The sequence below is a fragment of the Arachis stenosperma genome, chromosome 8, assembly GCF_014773155.1.
Source record: "Arachis stenosperma cultivar V10309 chromosome 8, arast.V10309.gnm1.PFL2, whole genome shotgun sequence".
Taxonomy (NCBI): Eukaryota; Viridiplantae; Streptophyta; class Magnoliopsida; order Fabales; family Fabaceae; genus Arachis; species Arachis stenosperma.
Genome location: NC_080384.1, coordinates 26208758 through 26229102, shown reverse-complemented (window position 1 = coordinate 26229102; position 20345 = coordinate 26208758). Strand labels below are relative to the sequence as shown.

Genomic DNA, 20345 nt, shown 5'->3' with positions numbered 1-20345 from the left:
ATTTAATTGTAGTGTTGTATACAAGTGCGATTCGAGTTGAGAAACAGAAGTAAACGGTAATGTGGACGAGTTAAGGCAATGATAGGATCGAAATTTAACCAATAAACCATAACAATTAACAAAAAGGTCAGTCATTTATTTATCATTTCACAGTGCTTCTTTGCCATGTCAAAGAAAGAGAGAACAAATCACCGCCATCCCTTGAAGGAGAAGGAAATAATGTAACAAACAGGAGAAGGAAATAATGTAACAAAGTGCTAAATGGCAAATATAGAATCACAAGGAGAATCCACTAGATTCTGCTTCAAGATATTTACAAATTCTCTCCATAACCTCTTTACTCTTGCCACTATTCTGAAGGAACCTCTCGGCGCATCGCTGCTCCACCTTCTCCGCCATGGATGCGAGTGCCGAAAAAGGCTTGATCCGGATGGAAGTCTCCTGGCGACAGAGCGTCCATCCCGCAGGGTTATCCGGATGCGGATCGTAGCGAGTCATCTCTTGAACCTCTATGAACTTCTGGAGGCTGATGTTCTTGGAAATCAGTTGCATCGAACGAGATCGCGCATCCACAACCGTTGATTCCACACAATGGCACATATCCTGACCAACAATCTTCCGCACAAACCACGGCCCCGGACAGTGCACCGTTATCGCCCTCGTGGTTCGAAGAATTCCATTGGAAGAGTCCAGGCTATGATTCAGCATGTCAACCTCTAGAATGTGCGACAAAATTCGCTTGTTCTCAGCGTCTGCGAACTTCCGCCAGGATGCAGATGTTACCCTTTCCCACGGGTGCTTGTACACATATTCTTGTTTGTAGCCTGTCACCATTCTTCTCCTAAACCCCCAATCCAATCAAATTAACAATTCCCTCTTCCGATTTACCTAATAATTGATTAAAGCTTAAAATAAGGGGGTTCAGAAGCGTACCGTACCGAGCAAGACAAGCGAATAGGATCTTAACAACACAACAGATTGAATTTTATACAAGTTCCAGAGGCAGATGCAGATGCACTGTTACTCTTTTGTTTTCCATCCTACCTTTCTCCGCCCACAGTTTTCTGTTTTCCACAACACAACAGAAGAGATCACCCGGTCTGAATACTCCACCTGCTTAGTGGGCTCGGCCCAATTACACCTTAGAGAGCCTGGCCCAACTTATTTCATATTAAGGCTCTTAAATAAGCTTTTCTCATGACAAAAAAAACGTTTTTTGAAAAAAGAGCATAAAGGATAAGAACTTTTATTAATAGCAATTTATAAATAAGTTATTTTGTATTTGAATTTTTAGTTATAGAAGTACTTATTTTAAAGTTATAGCGTTTGGATAAATAACTAAAAAATACAATTTTTTTACACAAGAAAATAAAAATTAAAATACCGATAATAGCAAATACTTTTCAATATTAAATGTTTACATAACCTAATCACTAAGATTATAATCGTTTAGGCAATTGATTCTTGGGGCACTCTACTATACAGATTGAGTGATATAGAGAGAGAAAATAAATTACTTTTATAGTTATTTTTTATTATTTTATTGCTATTCAAAGTGTGGGTCCTACCTTTTTCAATCTCTCTTTCATCCCATAAAAAGAAAGATCTGTAAACTTACATCTTTACCATATAATTCACCTTGATTCTTATTTGTTCTTTCATTAGTTCAATTTTTTAGACGATTGATTTTTACCATGTAATGTCATTAGAAATTGGTTCTTCTATTTCACCTTCACCCATAATGGTGTTCTTATATGTGGTGAATAGTAATAAAATTTTAATTCACAATAATTTTGATGACAATACCAAAAAAATTATTATATAGTTAGTTGTTCATACCCTGTCCCAACGCTAAGGCCCAAGTCCAAATAAGATAAAAAGGCCCAATCCATAGATTGGCCTTCCTTCACAACCGATCTCCTCAGAAGAGGTCGGATTCGACGCAGGCTCCACTCTAAAGAAGTCGGGTTTGATAGATAGCGGGCAGATACCACTTATTTGAATAAGTAATTACCCCTAAAATCTCTCAACCCACTTCCAGGAGCCATATCTCAATTTTCCTAAGATAAAGGGACGGTTATCCTCCTAAAACGGTGGAACTACTCCAACGGTGGTTATTGGTTTACCACTATAAATACACTGACACTCCTCAAGTATCTATAAGTTCCAATACTCTCTAAACCTGCTTAGGCTCTTGCTAACTTAAACATCGGAGTGTCTTTGCAAGTACCACCCCCAATTCCTTCACACGCGCTAGTCGGACGGAGGCTCCCTGATGCAGACCTAGTCGGAGACTTCCTCCCTCAGACGATTGGGTCAACCCCACGAGTCCAGCCCACTAATCTCCGGTTACCCATCGTAACATTGGTGCCGTTGCCGGGGACCCGTGAGATCAACCAATAATGGCAGACGATTCACACGAAGATGGCCACATAGCGTTCGATTCTGAGCAAGAGAACCAGGACGTTGGAAACCACCATGACGCGGATATAGTCACCCATCAAGGGGTGACCAACCAACATAAAGAGGGCACCTCTGGGTTGAAAAACCCAAAGGCAAACTCTTATGAAGGGCGCGAATCCGGAAAGGAGGGACAACACCATTCAGCTGATTTCATGGGATTGTTCCACGACCACCAAGGGAGCCTGGAACAGTTGGAACAAGAACTGGAGCGACAGCGAGAGGCGGAGAGAAACTTGAGAAATGAGATCGAGCGACGAAAAGAGCTAGAAGAAAAGCTCCTAAAGCTGGAGTCTGCTCTTAAAAGTCAAAGCTCTCGTAGCGACCGAGAAGATTCTCCCTTGGGAAGAGCAGACCCGTTCAGCGAGGACATAATGAGAGCAAAAGTTCCAAAGAACTTTAAAAGCCCTGATATGGACCTCTACGATGGAACCATAGATCTAAAGCATCATTTAAGCAACTTTAAAAGTCGAATGTACCTGGCCGACGCTTCTGATGCTACTCGCTGCAAGGCTTTCCCGAACACCTTGACGAAAACAGCAATGAAGTGGTTCGACAGTCTTCTCCCAAGGTCGGTCACTAGCTTCGACGACCTCTCGCGAAAGTTCCTGATGCGATTCTCTATCCAGAAGGACAAAGTAAAGCACGCACCAAGCCTCCTGGGAGTAATACAGGAGGTCGGAGAACCTCTGAGAAATTATATGAAGAGGTTCAACAAAGCGTGCCTGGAGATTTAAGATCTGCCCATGGAGGCACTGATCATGGGCCTTGTAAATGGATTTCGGGAAGGCCCCTTCTCCCAGTCCATCTCGAAAAGGCACCCGACCTCTTTGAGTGATGTACGAGAAATAGCTGAGAAGTACATCAACATGGAGAAAAATGCCAGGCTTTGAGAGCCAAATTGGCAACCTGGGCACTTTCACTTGTTAAAAGAGAAAGAGAGAGAGCCCAAGAAAAAGGAGGAAGTCGGCCCGGAAAGGCCTAGGAGATATCACTCCTATACTCCTCTACGAATCTCCCTAGTTGATGTCTACAGGGAAATTTGTCATATTGAAAGACTACCTCCCCCTAGGCCCATCAAAAATAAAAAAGGGGGGAGTCGTGGTGACTACTGTGAGTACCATAAGTTATATGGTCACTCAAAAAATAAGTGTTACGACCTAAAAAATGTGATAGAAAAGCTGGCCAGAGAAGGTCGGCTGGATAGATATCTTGTAGAAAGGTCGGATCATCACGGCAAGAGAAAGTGAGACGATGAGGACCGAAGAGATCTGATGAGCGGATAATTTATACGCTTTTTGGCATTGTTTTTAGTATGTTTTTAGTATGATTTAGTTAGTTTTTAGTATATTTTTATTAGTTTTTAGTTAAAATTCACTTTTCTGGACTTTACTATGAGTTTGTGTGTTTTTCTGTGATTTCAGGTATTTTCTGCCTGAAATTGAGGGTCCTGAGCAAAAATCTGATTTAGAGGCTGAAAAGGACTGCAGATGCTATTGGATTCTGACCTCCCTGCACTCGAAGTGGATTTTCTAGAGCTACAGAAGCCCAATTGGCGCGCTCTCAACGGCGTTGGAAAGTAGACATCCTGGGCTTTCCAGCAATGTATAATAGTCCATACTTTGCCCGAGATTTGATGGCCCAAACCGGCGTTACAAATCAGCCTCAGAATTCCCAGCGTTTAACGCTGGAACTGGCATAGAAATTGGAGTTAAACGCCCAAACTGGCATAAAAGCTGGCGTTTAACTCCAGAAAGAGTCTCTACACGAAAATGCTTCAATGCTCAGCCCAAGCACACACCAAGTGGGCCCGGAAGTGGATTTTTCTGTCATTTACTCATTTCTGTAAACCCTAGGTTACTAGTTCACTATTAATAGGATCTTTTGACATTGTATCTGTACCTCATGACACTTTACACGTTTCTTTGTGTACCTTCCACAGCATGAGTCTCTAAACCCCATGGTTGGGGGTGAGGAGCTCTGCTGTGTCTTGATGGATTAATGCAATTACTACTGTTTCTTATTCAATCATGCTTGCTTCCATTCTAAGATATCACTTGTTCTTAACCCGGATGAATGTGATGACCCGTGACACTCATCATATTCTCAACCATGAACGCGTGCCTGACAACCACCTCCGTTCTACTTTAGATTGAGTAGATATCTCTTGGATTCCTTAATCAGAATCCTCGTGGTATAAGCTAGAACTGATGGCGGCATTCAAGAGAATCCGGAAGGTCTAAACCTTGTCTGTGGTATTCTGAGTAGGATTCAATGATTGAATGACTGTGACGAGCTTCAAACTCCTGAGGGCGGGGCGTTAGTGACAGACGCAAAAGAATCATTGGATTCTATTCCGGCCTGATTGAGAACCGACAGATGGATAGCCGTGCCGTGACAGGGTGCGTTGAACATTTCCACTGAGAGGATGGGAGGTAGCCACTGACAACGGTGAAACCCTACATACAGCTTGCCATGGAAGGAGCCTTGCGTGTTTGAAGAAGAAGACAGTAGGAAAGCAGAGGTTCAGAAGGCAGAGCATCTCCAAAACCTCAACCTATTCTCCATTACTGCAAAACAAGTACTTATTTCATGTTCTTTTGCTTTTCACAATCAATCCTGATAATTTTTGATATCCTGACTAAGAGTTACAAGATAACCATAGCTTGCTTCAAGCCGACAATCTCCGTGGGATCGACCCTTACTCACGTAAGGTATTACTTGGACGACCCAGTGCACTTGCTGGTTAGTTGTGCGGGATTGCAAAAGTGTGATTGCAATTTCGTGCACCAAGTTTTTGGCGCCGTTGCCGGGGATTGTTCGAGTTTGGACAACTGACGGCTTATCTTGTTGCTTAGATTAGGACTGTTTTATTTTTGTTGGTTTAGAGTCTTTTAGTTGAGTCGAGTTTCATATTTTAAGTTTGGTGTCAATTGCATGCTTTTGCTTTTCTTTTAATTTTCGAATTTGCATGTCCCTAGTCCCTTTTTGATCCTTAAAAATTCTAAGTTTGGTGTCCTCTTTGTGTTTTTCCCTTAAAAATTTTCGAAAATTAGTGTTTGATTTTCTGAAAATTTTAAGTTTGGTGTCATTTTGTTGTTCTTCTCTCTCCTCATTTCAAAAAATCAAATCTTTTTCAAAATCTTTTTAATTGACTAATTGATTCAGTTTTTAATTTGCTTTGATTTTATTTTCTTTTAGTTTTCAAAATTTGATTTTATCTTCCATTTATTTTATTTTATTATTTTCGGTAAAAAAAAATATTAATATTTATCTACTTGCAATCCATATCATATTCTCTTTATCCATCATGGACCTAAGTGGAATTGAGCAGTCCAGAAGGACTCTGGGGTCATATGCTAACCCCATTACAGCTGCATATGGGAGTAGCATCTGTACACCCCCCATCAAAGCAAGCAGCTTTGAGCTAAATCCTCAACTCATTATCATAGTGTAGCAAAATTGCCAGTATTCCGGTCTTCCACAGGAAGAACCTACTGAGTTTCTGGCACAGTTCTTACAAATTGCTGACACAGTATGTGATAAAGAGGTCGATCAGGATGTCTACAGACTATTACTGTTTCCATTTGCTGTAAAAGATCAAGCTAAGAGGTGGTTGAATAACCAACCTACAGCAAGCATAAAGACATGGAAACAGTTATCAGACAAATTCCTGAATCACTTCTACCCTCCAAGAAGGATGACACAGCTAAGGCTGGACATCCAAGGCTTTAAACAAGAGGATGATGAATCCCTTTATAATGCCTGGGAGAGGTACAGAGGTATGCTAAGAAAATGCCCCTCTGAAATGTTTTCAGAGTGGGTGCAGTTAGACATCTTCTACTATGGGCTTACAGAAAAAGCTCAGATGTCTCTAGACCACTCAGCTGGTGGATCTATACACATGAGGAAGACAATTGAAGAGGCTCAAGAGCTTATAGACACTGTTGCTAGAAATCAATATTTGTATTCTAGCAATGAGTTCTCTCCAAAAGAGGAAGTCCTGGCAGTAGCCACTGATCCCAATCCTCAAGAACAGATGATAGAGCTTAATCAACAATTACACCTGATGACAAAACAGTTAGCAGAATTTAAAGAGATGCTCCATGAAACTAAAATTGCTAACAAGAACATAGAACTGCAGTTGAATCAAGCAAAACAGCAGATATCTAAACAGATAACAGAAGAATGTAAAGCAGTTCAACTGAGGAGTGGGAAGACATTGAATAACACTGCTCAAAGTAGCAAAAAGCCAAATAAGGAACAATTGACAGAGGATAACCAAACCACTGTCCAAAATCCCTCTGAGGATAGTAAGAGCCCAGAGAGGAGTACTGCTGGCGTTCAAACGCCAGAAAAGGGAGAGAAGTTGGCGTTAAATGCCCAATCTTCACCCATTCCTGGCGTTCAGACGTCAAGGGAGGATCAGACACCTGAGAGTGCTGACAGTAATCCCTCTAAAAAGGCTTCTTCAACCACTTCTGTAAGGAATAAACCTGCAGCAACTAAGGTTGAAGAATATAAAGCCAAGATGCCTTATCCTCAGAAACTCCGCCAAGCGGAACAAGATAAGCAATTTGCCCGCTTTGCAGACTATCTAAGGACTCTTGAAATAAAGATTCCGTTTGCAGAGGCACTTGAGCAAATACCTTCTTATGCTAAGTTCATGAAAGAGATCTTAAGTCATAAGAAGGATTGGAGAGAAACTGAAAAAGTATTTCTCACTGAAGAATGCAGTGCAGTCATTCTGAAAAGCTTACCAGAAAAGCTTCAAGATCCAGGGAGCTTTATGATACCATGCACATTAGAAGGTGCTTGCACCAAGACAGCCCTGTGTGACCTTGGAGCAAGCATCAATCTAATACCTGCATCCACTATCAGAAAGCTTGGGTTGACTGAAGAAGTCAAACCAACCTGGATATGCCTCCAACTTGCTGATGGCTCCATTAAATATCCATCAGGCATAATTGAGGACATGATTGTCAAGGTTGGGCCATTTGCCTTTCCAACTGACTTTGTGGTGCTGGAAATGGAGGAGCACAAGAGTGCAACTCTCATTCTAGGAAGACCTTTCCTAGCAACTGGACGAACTCTCATTGATGTACAAAAAGGGGAAGTAACCCTGAGAGTCAATGAGGATGAGTTCAAGTTGAATGCTGTAAAAGCTATGCAGCATCCAGACACACCAAATGACTGCATGGGCGCTGACATTATTGACTCTTTGGTGGAAGAGATCAATATAACTGAAAGCCTAGAATCAGAGCTTGAGGACATCTTCAAGGATGCTCAACCTGATCAAGAAAAACCAGAGGAAACAAAGGAATTTTCGAAAATTCTTCAGGAGGAGGATAAGCCTCCCAAACCTGAACTCAAACCACTACCACCATCCCTGAAGTATGCATTTCTGGGAGAGGGTGACACTTTTCCAGTGATTATAAGCTCTGCTTTAAATCCACAGGAAGAGGAAGCACTGATTCAAGTGCTAAGGACACACAAGACAGCTCTTGGGTGGTCCATAAGTGATCTTAAGAGCATTAGCCCAGCTAGATGCATGCACAAGATCCTGTTGGAGGATAATGCCAAACCAGTGGTCCAACCACAGAGGAGGCTAAATCCAGCCATGAAGGAGATGGTGCAGAAAGAGGTCACTAAATTACTAGAGGCTGGGATTATTTATCCTATTTCTGATAGCCCCTGGGTGAGCCCTGTCCAAGTTGTCCCCAAAAAGGGAGGCATGACAGTGGTTCATAATGAAAAAAATGAACTGGTTCCTACAAGAACAGTCACAGGGTGGCGTATGTGTATTGACTACAGAAGGCTCAATACAGCCACCAGAAAGGATCATTTTCCTTTACCATTCATAGACCAAATGCTAGAAAGACTAGCTGGTCATGATTATTACTGCTTTTTGGATGGCTATTCAGGTTACAACCAAATTGCAGTAGATCCTCAGGACCAAGAGAAAACAGCATTTACTTGCCCTTCTGGCGTGTTTGCCTACAGGAGGATGCCTTTTGGTCTGTGTAATGCTCCTGCAACCTTTCAGAGATGCATGTTATCCATCTTCTCTGATATGGTGGAAAAATTCCTGGAAGTCTTCATGGATGACTTCTCAGTATATGGAGACTCATTCAGCTCCTGTCTTAACCACCTAGCACTTGTCCTGAAAAGGTGCCAAGAGACTAACCTGGTTTTAAACTGGGAGAAATGTCACTTTATGGTGACTGAAGGAATTGTCCTTGGGCACAAAATTTCAAGCAGGGGAATAGAGGTGGATAAGGCAAAGGTAGAGGTAATTGAAAAATTACCACCACCTGCCAATGTTAAGGCAATCAGAAGCTTTCTAGGGCATGCAGGATTCTATAGAAGGTTTATAAAGGATTTTTCGAAAATTGCAAAACCTTTGAGCAACCTGCTAGCTGCTGACACACCATTTGTGTTTGACACACAGTGTCTGCAGGCATTTGAGACCCTGAAAGCCAAGCTGGTCACAGCACCAGTCATCTCTGCACCAGACTGGACATTGCCATTTGAACTAATGTGTGATGCCAGTGACCATGCCATTGGTGCAGTGTTGGGACAAAGGCATAACAAGCTTCTGCACGTCATTTATTATGCCAGCCGTGTTCTAAATGATGCACAGAAGAATTACACAACCACAGAAAAAGAGTTACTTGCAGTGGTCTATGCCATTGACAAGTTTAGATCCTATCTAGTGGGATCCAAAGTGATTGTGTACACTGACCATGCTGCTCTTAAATACTTACTCACAAAGCAGGATTCAAAACCCAAGCTTATAAGATGGGTGTTGCTTCTGCAAGAGTTTGATATAGAAATAAGAGACAGAAAAGGGACAGAGAACCAAGTAGCTGATCATCTGTCCCGAATAGAACCAGTAGCTGGGGCGTCCCTCCCTTCTACTGAGATCTCTGAGACTTTCCCAGATGAGCAACTCTTTGCCATTCAGGAAGCTCCATGGTTTGCAGATATTGCAAATTATAAAGCTGTGAGGTTCATACCCCAGGAGTACAGCAGAGTGCAAAGAAAGAAATTAATTTCAGATGCCAAGTACTACCTATGGGATGAGCCGTATCTCTTTAAGAGATGTGCAGACGGAATGATCCGCAGATGTGTACCCAGAGAAGAAGCACAAAGGATCCTATGGCACTGCCATGGATCACAGTATGGAGGACATTTTGGAAGTGAGCGAACAGCCACTAAAGTCCTCCAATGTGGCTTCTACTGGCCTACTCTCTATAGAGATGCCCGAGAGTTTGTGCGTAACTGTGACAGTTGCCAAAGAGCTGGTAACTTGCCTCACGGATATGCCATGCCTCAACAAGGGATATTAGAGATTGAATTGTTTGACGTATGGGGGATTGACTTCATGGGTCCATTCCCACCATCATACTCAAACACTTACATTCTGGTGGCAGTGGACTATGTGTCTAAGTGGGTGGAAGCAATTGCTACATCCACTAATGATACCAAGACCGTGCTTAAATTTCTCCAGAAACACATCTTCAGCAGGTTTGGTGTTCCCAGAGTACTAATCAATGACGGGGGCACTCATTTCTGCAATAAACAGCTATACTCTGCTATGGTCAGATATGGAATTAGCCACAAAGTGGCAACTCCGTATCATCCACAGACAAATGGGCAAGCTGAAGTCTCTAACAGAGAGCTAAAAAGAATCCTAGAACGGACTGTGATAGCCCGAAGAAAGGATTGGGCAAAGAGTTTGGATGATGCTCTGTGGGCATACAGAACAGCATTCAAGACTCCTATAGGAACCTCTCCATACCAACTGGTGTATGGGAAGGCCTGTCATCTGCCCGTGGAACTGGAACATAAAGCCTACTGAGCAACCAGGTTCCTAAACATGGATGCTCAATTAGTTGGTGAAAAAAGATTGCTCCAACTAAATGAGCTAGAGGAGTTCAGACTCAATGCCTTTGAAAATGCAAAGATTTATAAGGAAAAGGCAAAGAAGTGGCATGACAAGAAGTTGTCATCCAGAGTCTTTGAGCCAGGACAAAAAGTTCTGCTATTCAACTCTAGGCTCAAATTGTTCCCAGGAAAGCTTAAATCTCGTTGGAGGGGTCCGTATGTCATTACAGAAGTATCACCATATGGATATGTTGAGCTCCAGGATGCTGAGTCTGATAAAAAGTTCATTGTTAATGGACAGAGGATCAAGCATTATCTTGAAAACAATTTTGAGCAAGAATGCTCAAAATTGAGACTTGAGTGATTCTCAGTGAAGGTCCAGCTAAAGACAGTAAAGAAGCGCTTGCTGGGAGGCAACCCAGTCATTAGCAGGTTATATGTTTTGTTTCTACAAAGGCAAAATATCAAAAATGAAGGAATTCACAGAGTTACAGAAGGATTCGGTGCAAAAAGCAGAGAAAAAGAGCTTACTGGCGAAAAAACGCCAGTGAGGGGTACTTTGGGCGTTAAACGCCAGAATGGGCACCATTCTGGGCGTTTAACGCCAGTAAAGGTGCCATTTTGGGCGTTAAACGCCAGAATGGGTACCATTCTGGGCGTTTAACGCCAGGTGTGCAGCATCCTGGGCGTTTAGCAAAAACGCCCAGTGACAAAGGGGATTCTGGCGTTTAACGCCAGCCAGGGCACCTGGCTGGGCGTTAAACGCCCACAAGGGCTAGCAAATGGGTGTTAAACGCCAGAATGGATGCCATTCTGGGCGTTTAACGCCAGAAAAGTGGGGGACCAAGATTTTGCTTTCCAATCAAATTTTTTTCAAACTTTCCTTTTTTGACCCATACTTTTCTACATAAACACACTTCAACCTTTCATCATTCACTTTCAAATCTTCAAAAATCAAAATCATTCTTCAAATCTCTCTCAAATCAACCCCAAATCTTGTCCAAAAAACTCACCCTTCTCTCAAATTCTCTCCATATCTTCTCAAATCTCTTTCCAATTTTTTCGAAATCTTCTCCCCCCCTTATAAAAACACGTTCGGCCTCCTTATTCCCCCACACCATTCGAATTTGCTCTTCTCTTCTCTCTCTTCTTTCCTTTCTTTTGCTTGAGGACAAGCAAACCTCTAAAGTTTGGTGTGCTTTTCCGTGATCACTAAGCCAAGATTCATCAAGATCATGGCTCCTAAGGGAAAACAAACCAATGTAAGAGGAAAGAAAGAGAATAATCCAAAGAATCTTTGGAATCAAGAGAAGTTCTTAACCAAAGAACATGAAGACCATTATCACAAAATAATGGGTCTGAGGTCAGTGATCCCGGAAGTCAAATTTGATCTGAAAGAAGATGAATATCCGGGGATCCAAGAGCAAATTTGAAACAGAGGATGGGAAGTTCTAACCAATCCTGAGATAAAGGTTGGAAGAAATATGGTTCAGGAATTCTACTCAAATCTGTGGTTGACAGATAAGCAGAGAATGACTGGAACTGCTTTCCATACTTATAGAACCATGGTCAGAGGGAAAGTTATCTACTTCCATCTGGACAAAATAAGAGAAATCTTCAAATTGCCTCAACTGCAAGATGATCCTGAATCCTTTAATAGGAGAATGGTGAGAGCAGATAAAGGGTTGGATCAAGTTCTAGAGGACATATGCCTCCCTGGAACTAAGTGGATAACCAATTCAAAGGGTGTCCCAAACCAACTCAAGAGGGGAGACCTCAAACCAATTGCAAGAGGTTGGCTAGACTTTATTAGGCGTTCCATATTGCCCACTAGCAACCGTTCTGAGGTCACTATCAAGAGAGCAGTGATGATTCATTGCATTATGCTTGGAAAAGAAGTGGAGGTTCATCATCTGATTGCTTGTGAGATCTACACAATTGCAAATAAGAATTCCACTGAAGCCAAACTGGCTTACCCAAGCTTGATCTCCTTGCTCTGTAAAGAGGCTGGGGTAAAGATGGGAGTAGATGAATTCATACCCATTGAACATCCAATCACCAAGAAGTCAATGGAAGGACAAATGCAATACAACTCTATCAAAAGGAGGGCGCAGGAGTTCCTCCCTGAATTTCCTGAAATTGGCTACTGGGCCAACCTAGAAGCATCTATCACCAAGTTGCAAGAAACTATGGAGCAACTTAAGGAAGAACAGCAGAATCAGAACTGCATGCTCTGCAAATTGCTGAAGGAACAAGAGAAGCAGGGGCGTGAGCTTCAAGAACTGAAACGCCAAAAATTCTCCCCTCAATTTGAGGGAGCATCCACTTCTCAAAATCAAGGTTGTTGAGTCCTAACTCTGTGAAAACCTCTATCATTAGGAGCCTATTTAAATTTTTGTTTTCTAATTTTTAGTCTCATCTTATATCTATTTTTGAGTCTTGTTCTTAATTCATAATTAATAAAATTTAAAATTCATGTCTTAAAGCTATGAATGTCCTATGAATCCATCACCTCTCTTAAATGAAAAATGCTTTAATCACAAAAGAACAAGAAATACAGGATTTCGAATTTATCCTTGAAACTAGTTGAATTAGTTTGATGTGGTGACAATACTTTTTGTTTTCCGAATGAATGCTTGAACAGTGCATATGTCTTTTGAATTTGTTGTTTTGAGAATGTTAAAATTGTTGGCTCTTGAAAGAATGAGGAAAAAGAGAAATGTTATTGAGGATCTGAAAAATCATCAAATTGATTCTTGAAGCAAGAAAAAGCAGTTATTCAAAAAAAAACGAAAAAAAAAGAAGAAGAAGAAAGAAAGAAATAAAGTTGTGATCCAAGGCAAAAAGAGTGTGCTTAAGAACCCTGGACACCTCTAATTGGGGACTCTAGCAATGCTGGGTCATAATCTAAAAAGGTTCACCCAAGTAAGTGTCTGTGGCATGCATGTATCCGGTGGTAATACTGGAAGACAGAGTGCTTTGGGCCACAGCCAAGACTCATACACTAGCTATGTTCAAGAATCATTATACTTAACTAGGAGAATCAATAACACTATCTGAGTTCTGAGTTCCTAAAGATGCCAATCATTCTGAACTTCAAAGGATAAAGTGAGATGCCAAAACTGTTCGGAAGCAAAAAGCTACTAGTCCCGCTCATCTAATTGGAGCTGAGTTTCCTTGATATTTTGGAGTCTATAGTATATTCTCTTCTTTTTATCCTACTTTGATTTTCAGTTGCTTGGGGACAAGCAACAATTTAAGTTTGGTGTTGTGATGAGCGGATAATTTATACGCTTTTTGGCATTGTTTTTAGTATGTTTTTAGTATGATTTAGTTAGTTTTTAGTATATTTTTATTAGTTTTTAGTTAAAATTCACTTTTCTGGACTTTACTATGAGTTTGTGTGTTTTTCTGTGATTTCAGGTATTTTCTGGCTGAAATTGAGGGTCCTGAGCAAAAATCTGATTTAGAAGCTGAAAAGGACTGCAAATGCTGTTGGATTCTGACCTCCCTGCACTCGAAGTGGATTTTCTAGAGCTACAGAAGCCCAATTGGCGCGCTCTCAACGGCGTTGGAAAGTAGACATCCTGGGCTTTCCAGCAATGTATAATAGTCTATACTTTGCCCGAGATTTGATGGCCCAAACCGGCGTTACAAATCAGCCTCAGAATTCCCAGCGTTTAACGCTGGAACTGGCATAGAAATTGGAGTTAAACGCCCAAACTGGCATAAAAGCTGGGGTTTAACTCCAGAAAGAGTCTCTACACGAAAATGCTTCAATGCTCAGCCCAAGCACACACCAAGTGGGCCCGGAAGTGGATTTTTCTGTCATTTACTCATTTCTGTAAACCCTAGGTTACTAGTTCACTATTAATAGGATCTTTTGACATTGTATCTGTACCTCATGACACTTTACATGTTTCTTTGTGTACCTTCCACAGCATGAGTCTCTAAACCCCATGGTTGGGGGTGAGGAGCTCTGCTGTGTCTTGATGGATTAATGCAATTACTACTGTTTCTTATTCAATCATGCTTGCTTCCATTCTAAGATATCACTTGTTCTTAACCCGGATGAATGTGATGACCCGTGACACTCATCATATTCTCAACCATGAATGCGTGCCTGACAACCACCTCCGTTCTACTTTAGATTGAGTAAATATCTCTTGGATTCCTTAATCAGAATCCTCGTGGTATAAGCTAGAACTGATGGCGGCATTCAAGAGAATCCGGAAGGTCTAAACCTTGTCTGTGGTATTCTGAGTAGGATTCAATGATTGAATGACTGTGACGAGCTTCAAACTCCTGAGGGCGGGGCGTTAGTGACAGACGCAAAAGAATCATTGGATTCTATTCCGGCCTGATTGAGAACCGACAGATGGATAGCCGTGCCGTGACATGGTGCGTTGAACATTTCCACTGAGAGGATGGGAGGTAGCCACTGACAACGGTGAAACCCTACATACAGCTTGCCATGGAAGGAGCCTTGCGTGTTTGAAGAAGAAGACAGTAGGAAAACAGAGGTTCAGAAGGCAGAGCATCTCCAAAACCTCAACCTATTCTCCATTACTGCAAAACAAGTACTTATTTCATGTTCTTTTGCTTTTCACAATCAATCCTGATAATTTTTGATATCCTGACTAAGAGTTACAAGATAACCATAGCTTGCTTCAAGCCGACAATCTCCGTGGGATCGACCCTTACTCACGTAAGGTATTACTTGGACGACCCAGTGCACTTGCTGGTTAGTTGTGCGGGATTGCAAAAGTGTGATTGCAATTTCGTGCACCAAGATCCACCACCACAGACCCCGGAAAGACATATACATATGATCTTGGGGAGATTCGGTGGAGGCAACCTCACAAAGTCATCTTGCAAGAGGCACTTGAAATAAGTCTACCAGGTCGGGAGTGAAGCTCCCGACCTCCCAACCATCTCATTTACTAAAGAAGACGGACAAGGTATCGTTCCTGGACATGACGATCCAGTTGGGATAACCATAATCCTTGCCAATGCCCATCTTCATAGAACCCTGGTGGATCAGGGAAGCTTAGCCGACATCCTATTCAAACCGGCATTTGATAAGCTGGGACTGGATAAAAATGAGTTAAGAGCTTACCCCAACACTCTGTATGGGTTGGGGGATACCCCATAAAACCACTAGGATTCATACCCCTACATACAACTTTTAGAAAAGGGGAAAAATTCAAAACTCTGAGTATCGACTTCATAGTCGTCGATGTGGGTTCAGCTTACAATGCTTTAATAGGCAGAACTACCCTAAATCGACTCGGAGCAGTGGTGTCCACCCCCCACCGTTGCATAAAATTTCCAACACTTGAGAGAATAGCAACTATCAGGGGAGACCAGAAATTAGCAAGAAAATGCTAGTATGTTATAATAAAAGCCTGAACCTGAGGGAAAAGGGCAAAGAGCTTCACACCATAGAGTTCAGAGGAGTCAAAGCTAAGGAAGAGTTGCGCCCACAACCCGGAGGAAAAACTGAAGAGGTGCAGATTGGAAAAGAGAAAGGAAAAAATACCAACATAGGAGCCAACTTGAAAGAAGATCGGAAACAGGAACTTATAAGGCTCCTACAAGAAAATTCCGACCTCTTCGCTTGAAAAGCCTCCGACATGCTAGGGATAGATCCTGAACTCATGTTGCATAAACTGTCATTGTACCCCGGATCACGACCTATTCAACAAAGAAGATGAAAGCTCGGACCAGAGCGGCCCAAGTGGTAGAAGAACAAGTACAAGCCCTTCTAGAAGCCGGCTTTATCAAAGAAGTTAAATATCTTGCGTGGCTGGCAAATGTAGTGCTGGTCAAAAAGCAAAATGACAAATGGAGGATGTGCGTCGATTACACTGACCTGAACAAGGCGTGTCCCAAAGACCCATATCCATTACCAAACATTAATACCCTAGTAGACTCCAGCTCAGGTTTCAATACTTGTCGTTTATGGACGCGTACTCGGGATATAATCAAATTCCGATGTATAATCCGGATCAAGAACAGACATCTTTCATCATGCCAAGAGCAAACTATTACTATGTGGTTATGCCTTTCGGGCTAAAAAATGCAGGAGCCACATATCAAAGGCTGATGAATAAGGTGTTTGCACCTCACCTTGGGAGTTTGATGGAAGCCTACGTAGACGACATGCTAGTAAAAACCAAGGTTGAGGTCGACCTCCTGACTGACCTCTCGCAAGTTTTCAACACCATAAGGATGCATGGGATGAGGCTAAATCCTGCAAAATGTACCTTTGCGGTGGAGGCTGAAAATCTTTTAGGATTTATGCTTACACAAAGAGGGATTGAAGCCAACTCCGATAAGTGTAAAGCAATCCTAGAAATGAAAAGTCCGACTTGCTAAAGGGAGGTCCAACAGTTGAATGGCCGACTTGCAGCTCTCTCCAGGTTCTTGACAGGATCAGTGTTAAGATCCCTACCACTCTTCTCTCTACTAAGAAAAGGATGCCAGTTCGAATGGACTCCCGAATGCGAAGAAGCATTCTAGGAGTTCAAAAGGTTTTTAAGCCAACCTCCCATTCTAACCCGACCCAAAGTTGGGGAAGAACTCGTTCTGTATTTGTCCGTAGCAGACAAAGCTGTAGCATCAATTCTAATACAGGAAGACGAGGTCGGGCAGCATCCCGTATACTTCACCAATAAAATTCTACAAGGCTCTGAATTGAGGTATCAAAAACTTAGAAGTTTGCATACGGCTTAATTGTAGCCTCTCAAAGGTTACGGCATTATTTTCAAGCTCACACTATAAGAGTTTGAACAAACCAGCCCATGAAGCAAATCCTCCAGAAGACGGATATTGCGGGCAGAATGGTTCAATGGGCAATAGAGCTATCTGAGTTCGACTTAAAATACAAAACTCGGACGACAATTAAAGCCCAATACCTCACTGAATTCGTGGCAGAATATGTAGGAGACCAAGAGAAAGCCTCCACTACATGGAAACTATATGTAGATGGATCCTCCAACAAAATTGGAAGCGGTGCAGGCAAAATATTAGTCAACCAAGAGGGAACAAAAATATAAGTCTCCCTCAGATTCGAATTTCCAGCCTATAGCAATCAGGCAGAATATGAAGCCTTGATTGCAGGGTTAAAACTGGCAGAAGAAGTCGGCGCAACCAGAGTAGTTGTGTTCAGCGACTAACAGGTGGTGACCTCCCAAACAAATGGAGAATATCAGGCTAAAGACCCCAATATGAAGAGGTACTTAGACAAAATCTTGGAGTATCTCAGGCGTTTTGCAGAGACCGAGGTCAAACACGTAACTCGGGATCTCAATAGTAGAGCAGATGCCCTCTCCAAGATAGCAAGTACCAAGCCAGGGGGAACAATAGAAGCCTGATCCAAGAAACTCTCCAAGAACCCTCTGTGGCAAAAGCAGAGACCAAGCAAGACGTCCTTGAAGTCTCCGAATTAGACCACGGGTGGATGAACCCATTAATCGAGTACCTAAAATTCGACATCCTACCCAAAGAGGAAAAAGAGGCCAAGAAAATCCAGAGAGAAGCACAAAACTACACTTTGGTGAAAAATATGCTCTATAAAAGGGGGATATCAACATCATTATTAAAGTGCGTCCCGACCTCAAGGACAATAGAAGTCTTGGAAGAGGTCCACAATGGTATCTGCGGGAATCATCTCGGACCAAGGTCATTAGCTAGGAAAGTTATCCGAGCAGGATTCTACTGGCCGACCTTGCAGAAAGATGCCACCGAGTTCGTGAAGAAATGCCAACCATGCCAAATGCACTCAAACTTCCACGTCCCCCCCCCCCCCCCCGAGGAGCTCATCAGTATAACTTCTTCATGGCCTTTCACAAAATGGGGATTGGACCTGCTAAGACCCTTTTCCCAAGCGCCTGGACAAGTAAAATACCTAATAGTATGAGTAGCCTACTTCACGGAGTGGATAGAAGCAGAACCATTAGACACCATCACGGCTCAAAGAAGTCAGAAGTTCTTCTACAACAACATTATCACAAGGTATGGGGTACCTCACTCCATCACCACCGATAATGGCACTCAGTTCACTGACTCTACCTTCAGAAACCTAGTAGCCAGCATGAAGATCAAGCATCAGTTCATCTCGGTAGAGCACCCACAAGCAAATGGGCAAGTCGAGACGGCTAATAAGATCATACTGGCGGGGTTGAAGATAAGGTTGCAAGACGCAAAGGGAGCTGGGCTGAAGAGCTCCCTCAAGTACCATGGGCTTTTCGGACTACACCTCAGTCTGCCACAGGAGAAACACCCTTCCGACTTGCTTTTGGCATAAAAGCCATTATACCAATTGAAATCAACGAGCAAAGTCCAAGGGTGAGCTTCTACGATGAGGTTGGAAACGTACAGGGACACAAAGAAAAACTCGAGTTACTCCCTGAAGTCTGAGAACAAGCCTAGATAAGAAAAGCAGCATTAAAACAAAGGATGACAAATAGAGATAATAAGAAAGTCATTCGAAGAAGCTTCACTCCAGACGACTTGGTCTTGATCAGAAACGACATTGGAGTTAACAAGTCTAGGGAAGGAAAACTTACTGCTAATTGGAAAGGGCCATACAAAATTAGTGAAGTCTTAGAAAAAGGCTACTATAAGGTGACCGACTTAATCGGCACCGAGCTACCTAGGTCATGGCATGCTTGTAATATGAAAAGGTACTATAGTTAAAAGCGAACTCCATTCCCCGATGTACTCTTTTCCCGACTTCATGGTTTTTTCCCAAAGAAAGGATTTTCCTGAAGGGGGGTTTTTAACGAGACATCAAAGTGGAGGCTAAGGGGCAACTATTTTTAACCCCTTGGTAGCAAAAAGTACCTTTACAAATTGTTCCGAGGGTTACCTGAAACTGTAGGTCAATCTTGGATGAGATCGTCTGTGTTGGTCGGAACCGACGTGTCCGACAGGTGGGTATCGGCCGGAGCTGGTGTGTCCGACTTGTTGGACTTGGTGGTGGTGCTGATCCTTCGTCCCCGGAGGGTGGGGGGTACCTGCAAGAGACTCCGATGCTTAAGTTAGCAAGGATATTAAGCAGGTATTGAGTAGAATCAGAGTATATGTTATACCTGGGTGCTCCAGTGTATTTATAATGGTGAGATGTGGCCTCTGTGGATAAGTTAGTTATCTTATCTTATCTTTAAGTGAGGTCAACTTTAAGGGAACCGCCTTTATCTCTATGGGCTTGGACTGCCCCTGGATTTGGGGCGCGTTCCTCTATTTGGGCCCTTCGTTTGGGTTTTCCTTGTGTCTTTGGCCGAGCTCTTTGAGGAGAGGTCGGATTGTCTGACCTGAAGAGGTCGGTCGCTTTGTCTGTAGAACATCCCGGATCGGACAGCTCGATCCAGGGTATGAACAGTGCCCCTGCTTGAGCTCGGTCTTTCTGTTGAGGTCGAATTTTTGACTTCGGTCCTTTCATGATGAAGCCGAACTCAAGTATTTTGTCGATTTCTTCTTTTTGTAGAATCTTTTGAATGTAGAACGTTTTCCTCTAAAGGCGCGCGTTTTTATATCAGCGCTTTGTTTTGGGAACGTGAAAGGGTTTAGTACCTTCATTAATTGGTATTAATTGCCCCGTTTTCTCCTGGCTTTTATTTTGAATCTCTTAATCAAAAAACGGTTTCTCTTCTTCACTTCTTCTTCGTAACTCCTCCCTTTGCTTTCTCATTTTCTGTTTCTCACCCAGGGTTTGTAGTTTCTTCGTCTGTTCTGCTACTGCGTTTTTCGAAAGAGGGCTGATTCCACATTTTCTCCTTCTGTCTTTGCATTCTTCCACTTTCGAGGGGGTGGTGGTGCGCGAAATTGTGAACAATACTTTTTCACAACTCTCATAATCCCCGGTAATGGCTCCAAAAACGTGGTAGCTCAATACCATGGCATTACACAACTTCGCACAACTAACCAGCAAGTGCACTGGGTCGTCCAAGTAATACCTTACGTGAGTAAGGGTCGATCCCACGGAGATT

At 42.5% G+C, this 20345-nt stretch overlaps 1 protein-coding gene across 2 annotated transcripts; it reads right to left on the bottom strand.

The window, feature by feature from the left end:
* Positions 1–109: 109 nt before the first annotated feature.
* On the bottom strand, positions 110–1077 carry LOC130943747 (uncharacterized). 2 transcript variants are annotated; one of them, XM_057871751.1, is made up of 2 exons: positions 934–1077; positions 110–841 (listed from the first exon to the last, which is right to left on the bottom strand). In XM_057871751.1, exon 2 carries the CDS (start codon positions 832–834, stop codon positions 277–279), a length of 558 nt encoding a protein of 185 aa, XP_057727734.1. In that variant the 5' UTR covers positions 835–841; positions 934–1077; the 3' UTR covers positions 110–276. The 2 variants fall into 2 exon arrangements, with proteins under 2 accessions (XP_057727734.1, XP_057727735.1); XM_057871752.1 differs by having other exon boundaries at positions 939–1077.
* Between the last annotated feature and the right edge of the window lie 19268 nt (positions 1078–20345).

Excerpts from the sequence above, each read along its gene's own strand:
- LOC130943747 (XM_057871751.1), bottom strand. The coding sequence starts at position 834 with ATGGTGACAGGCTACAAACAAGAATATGTGTACAAGCACCCGTGGGAA.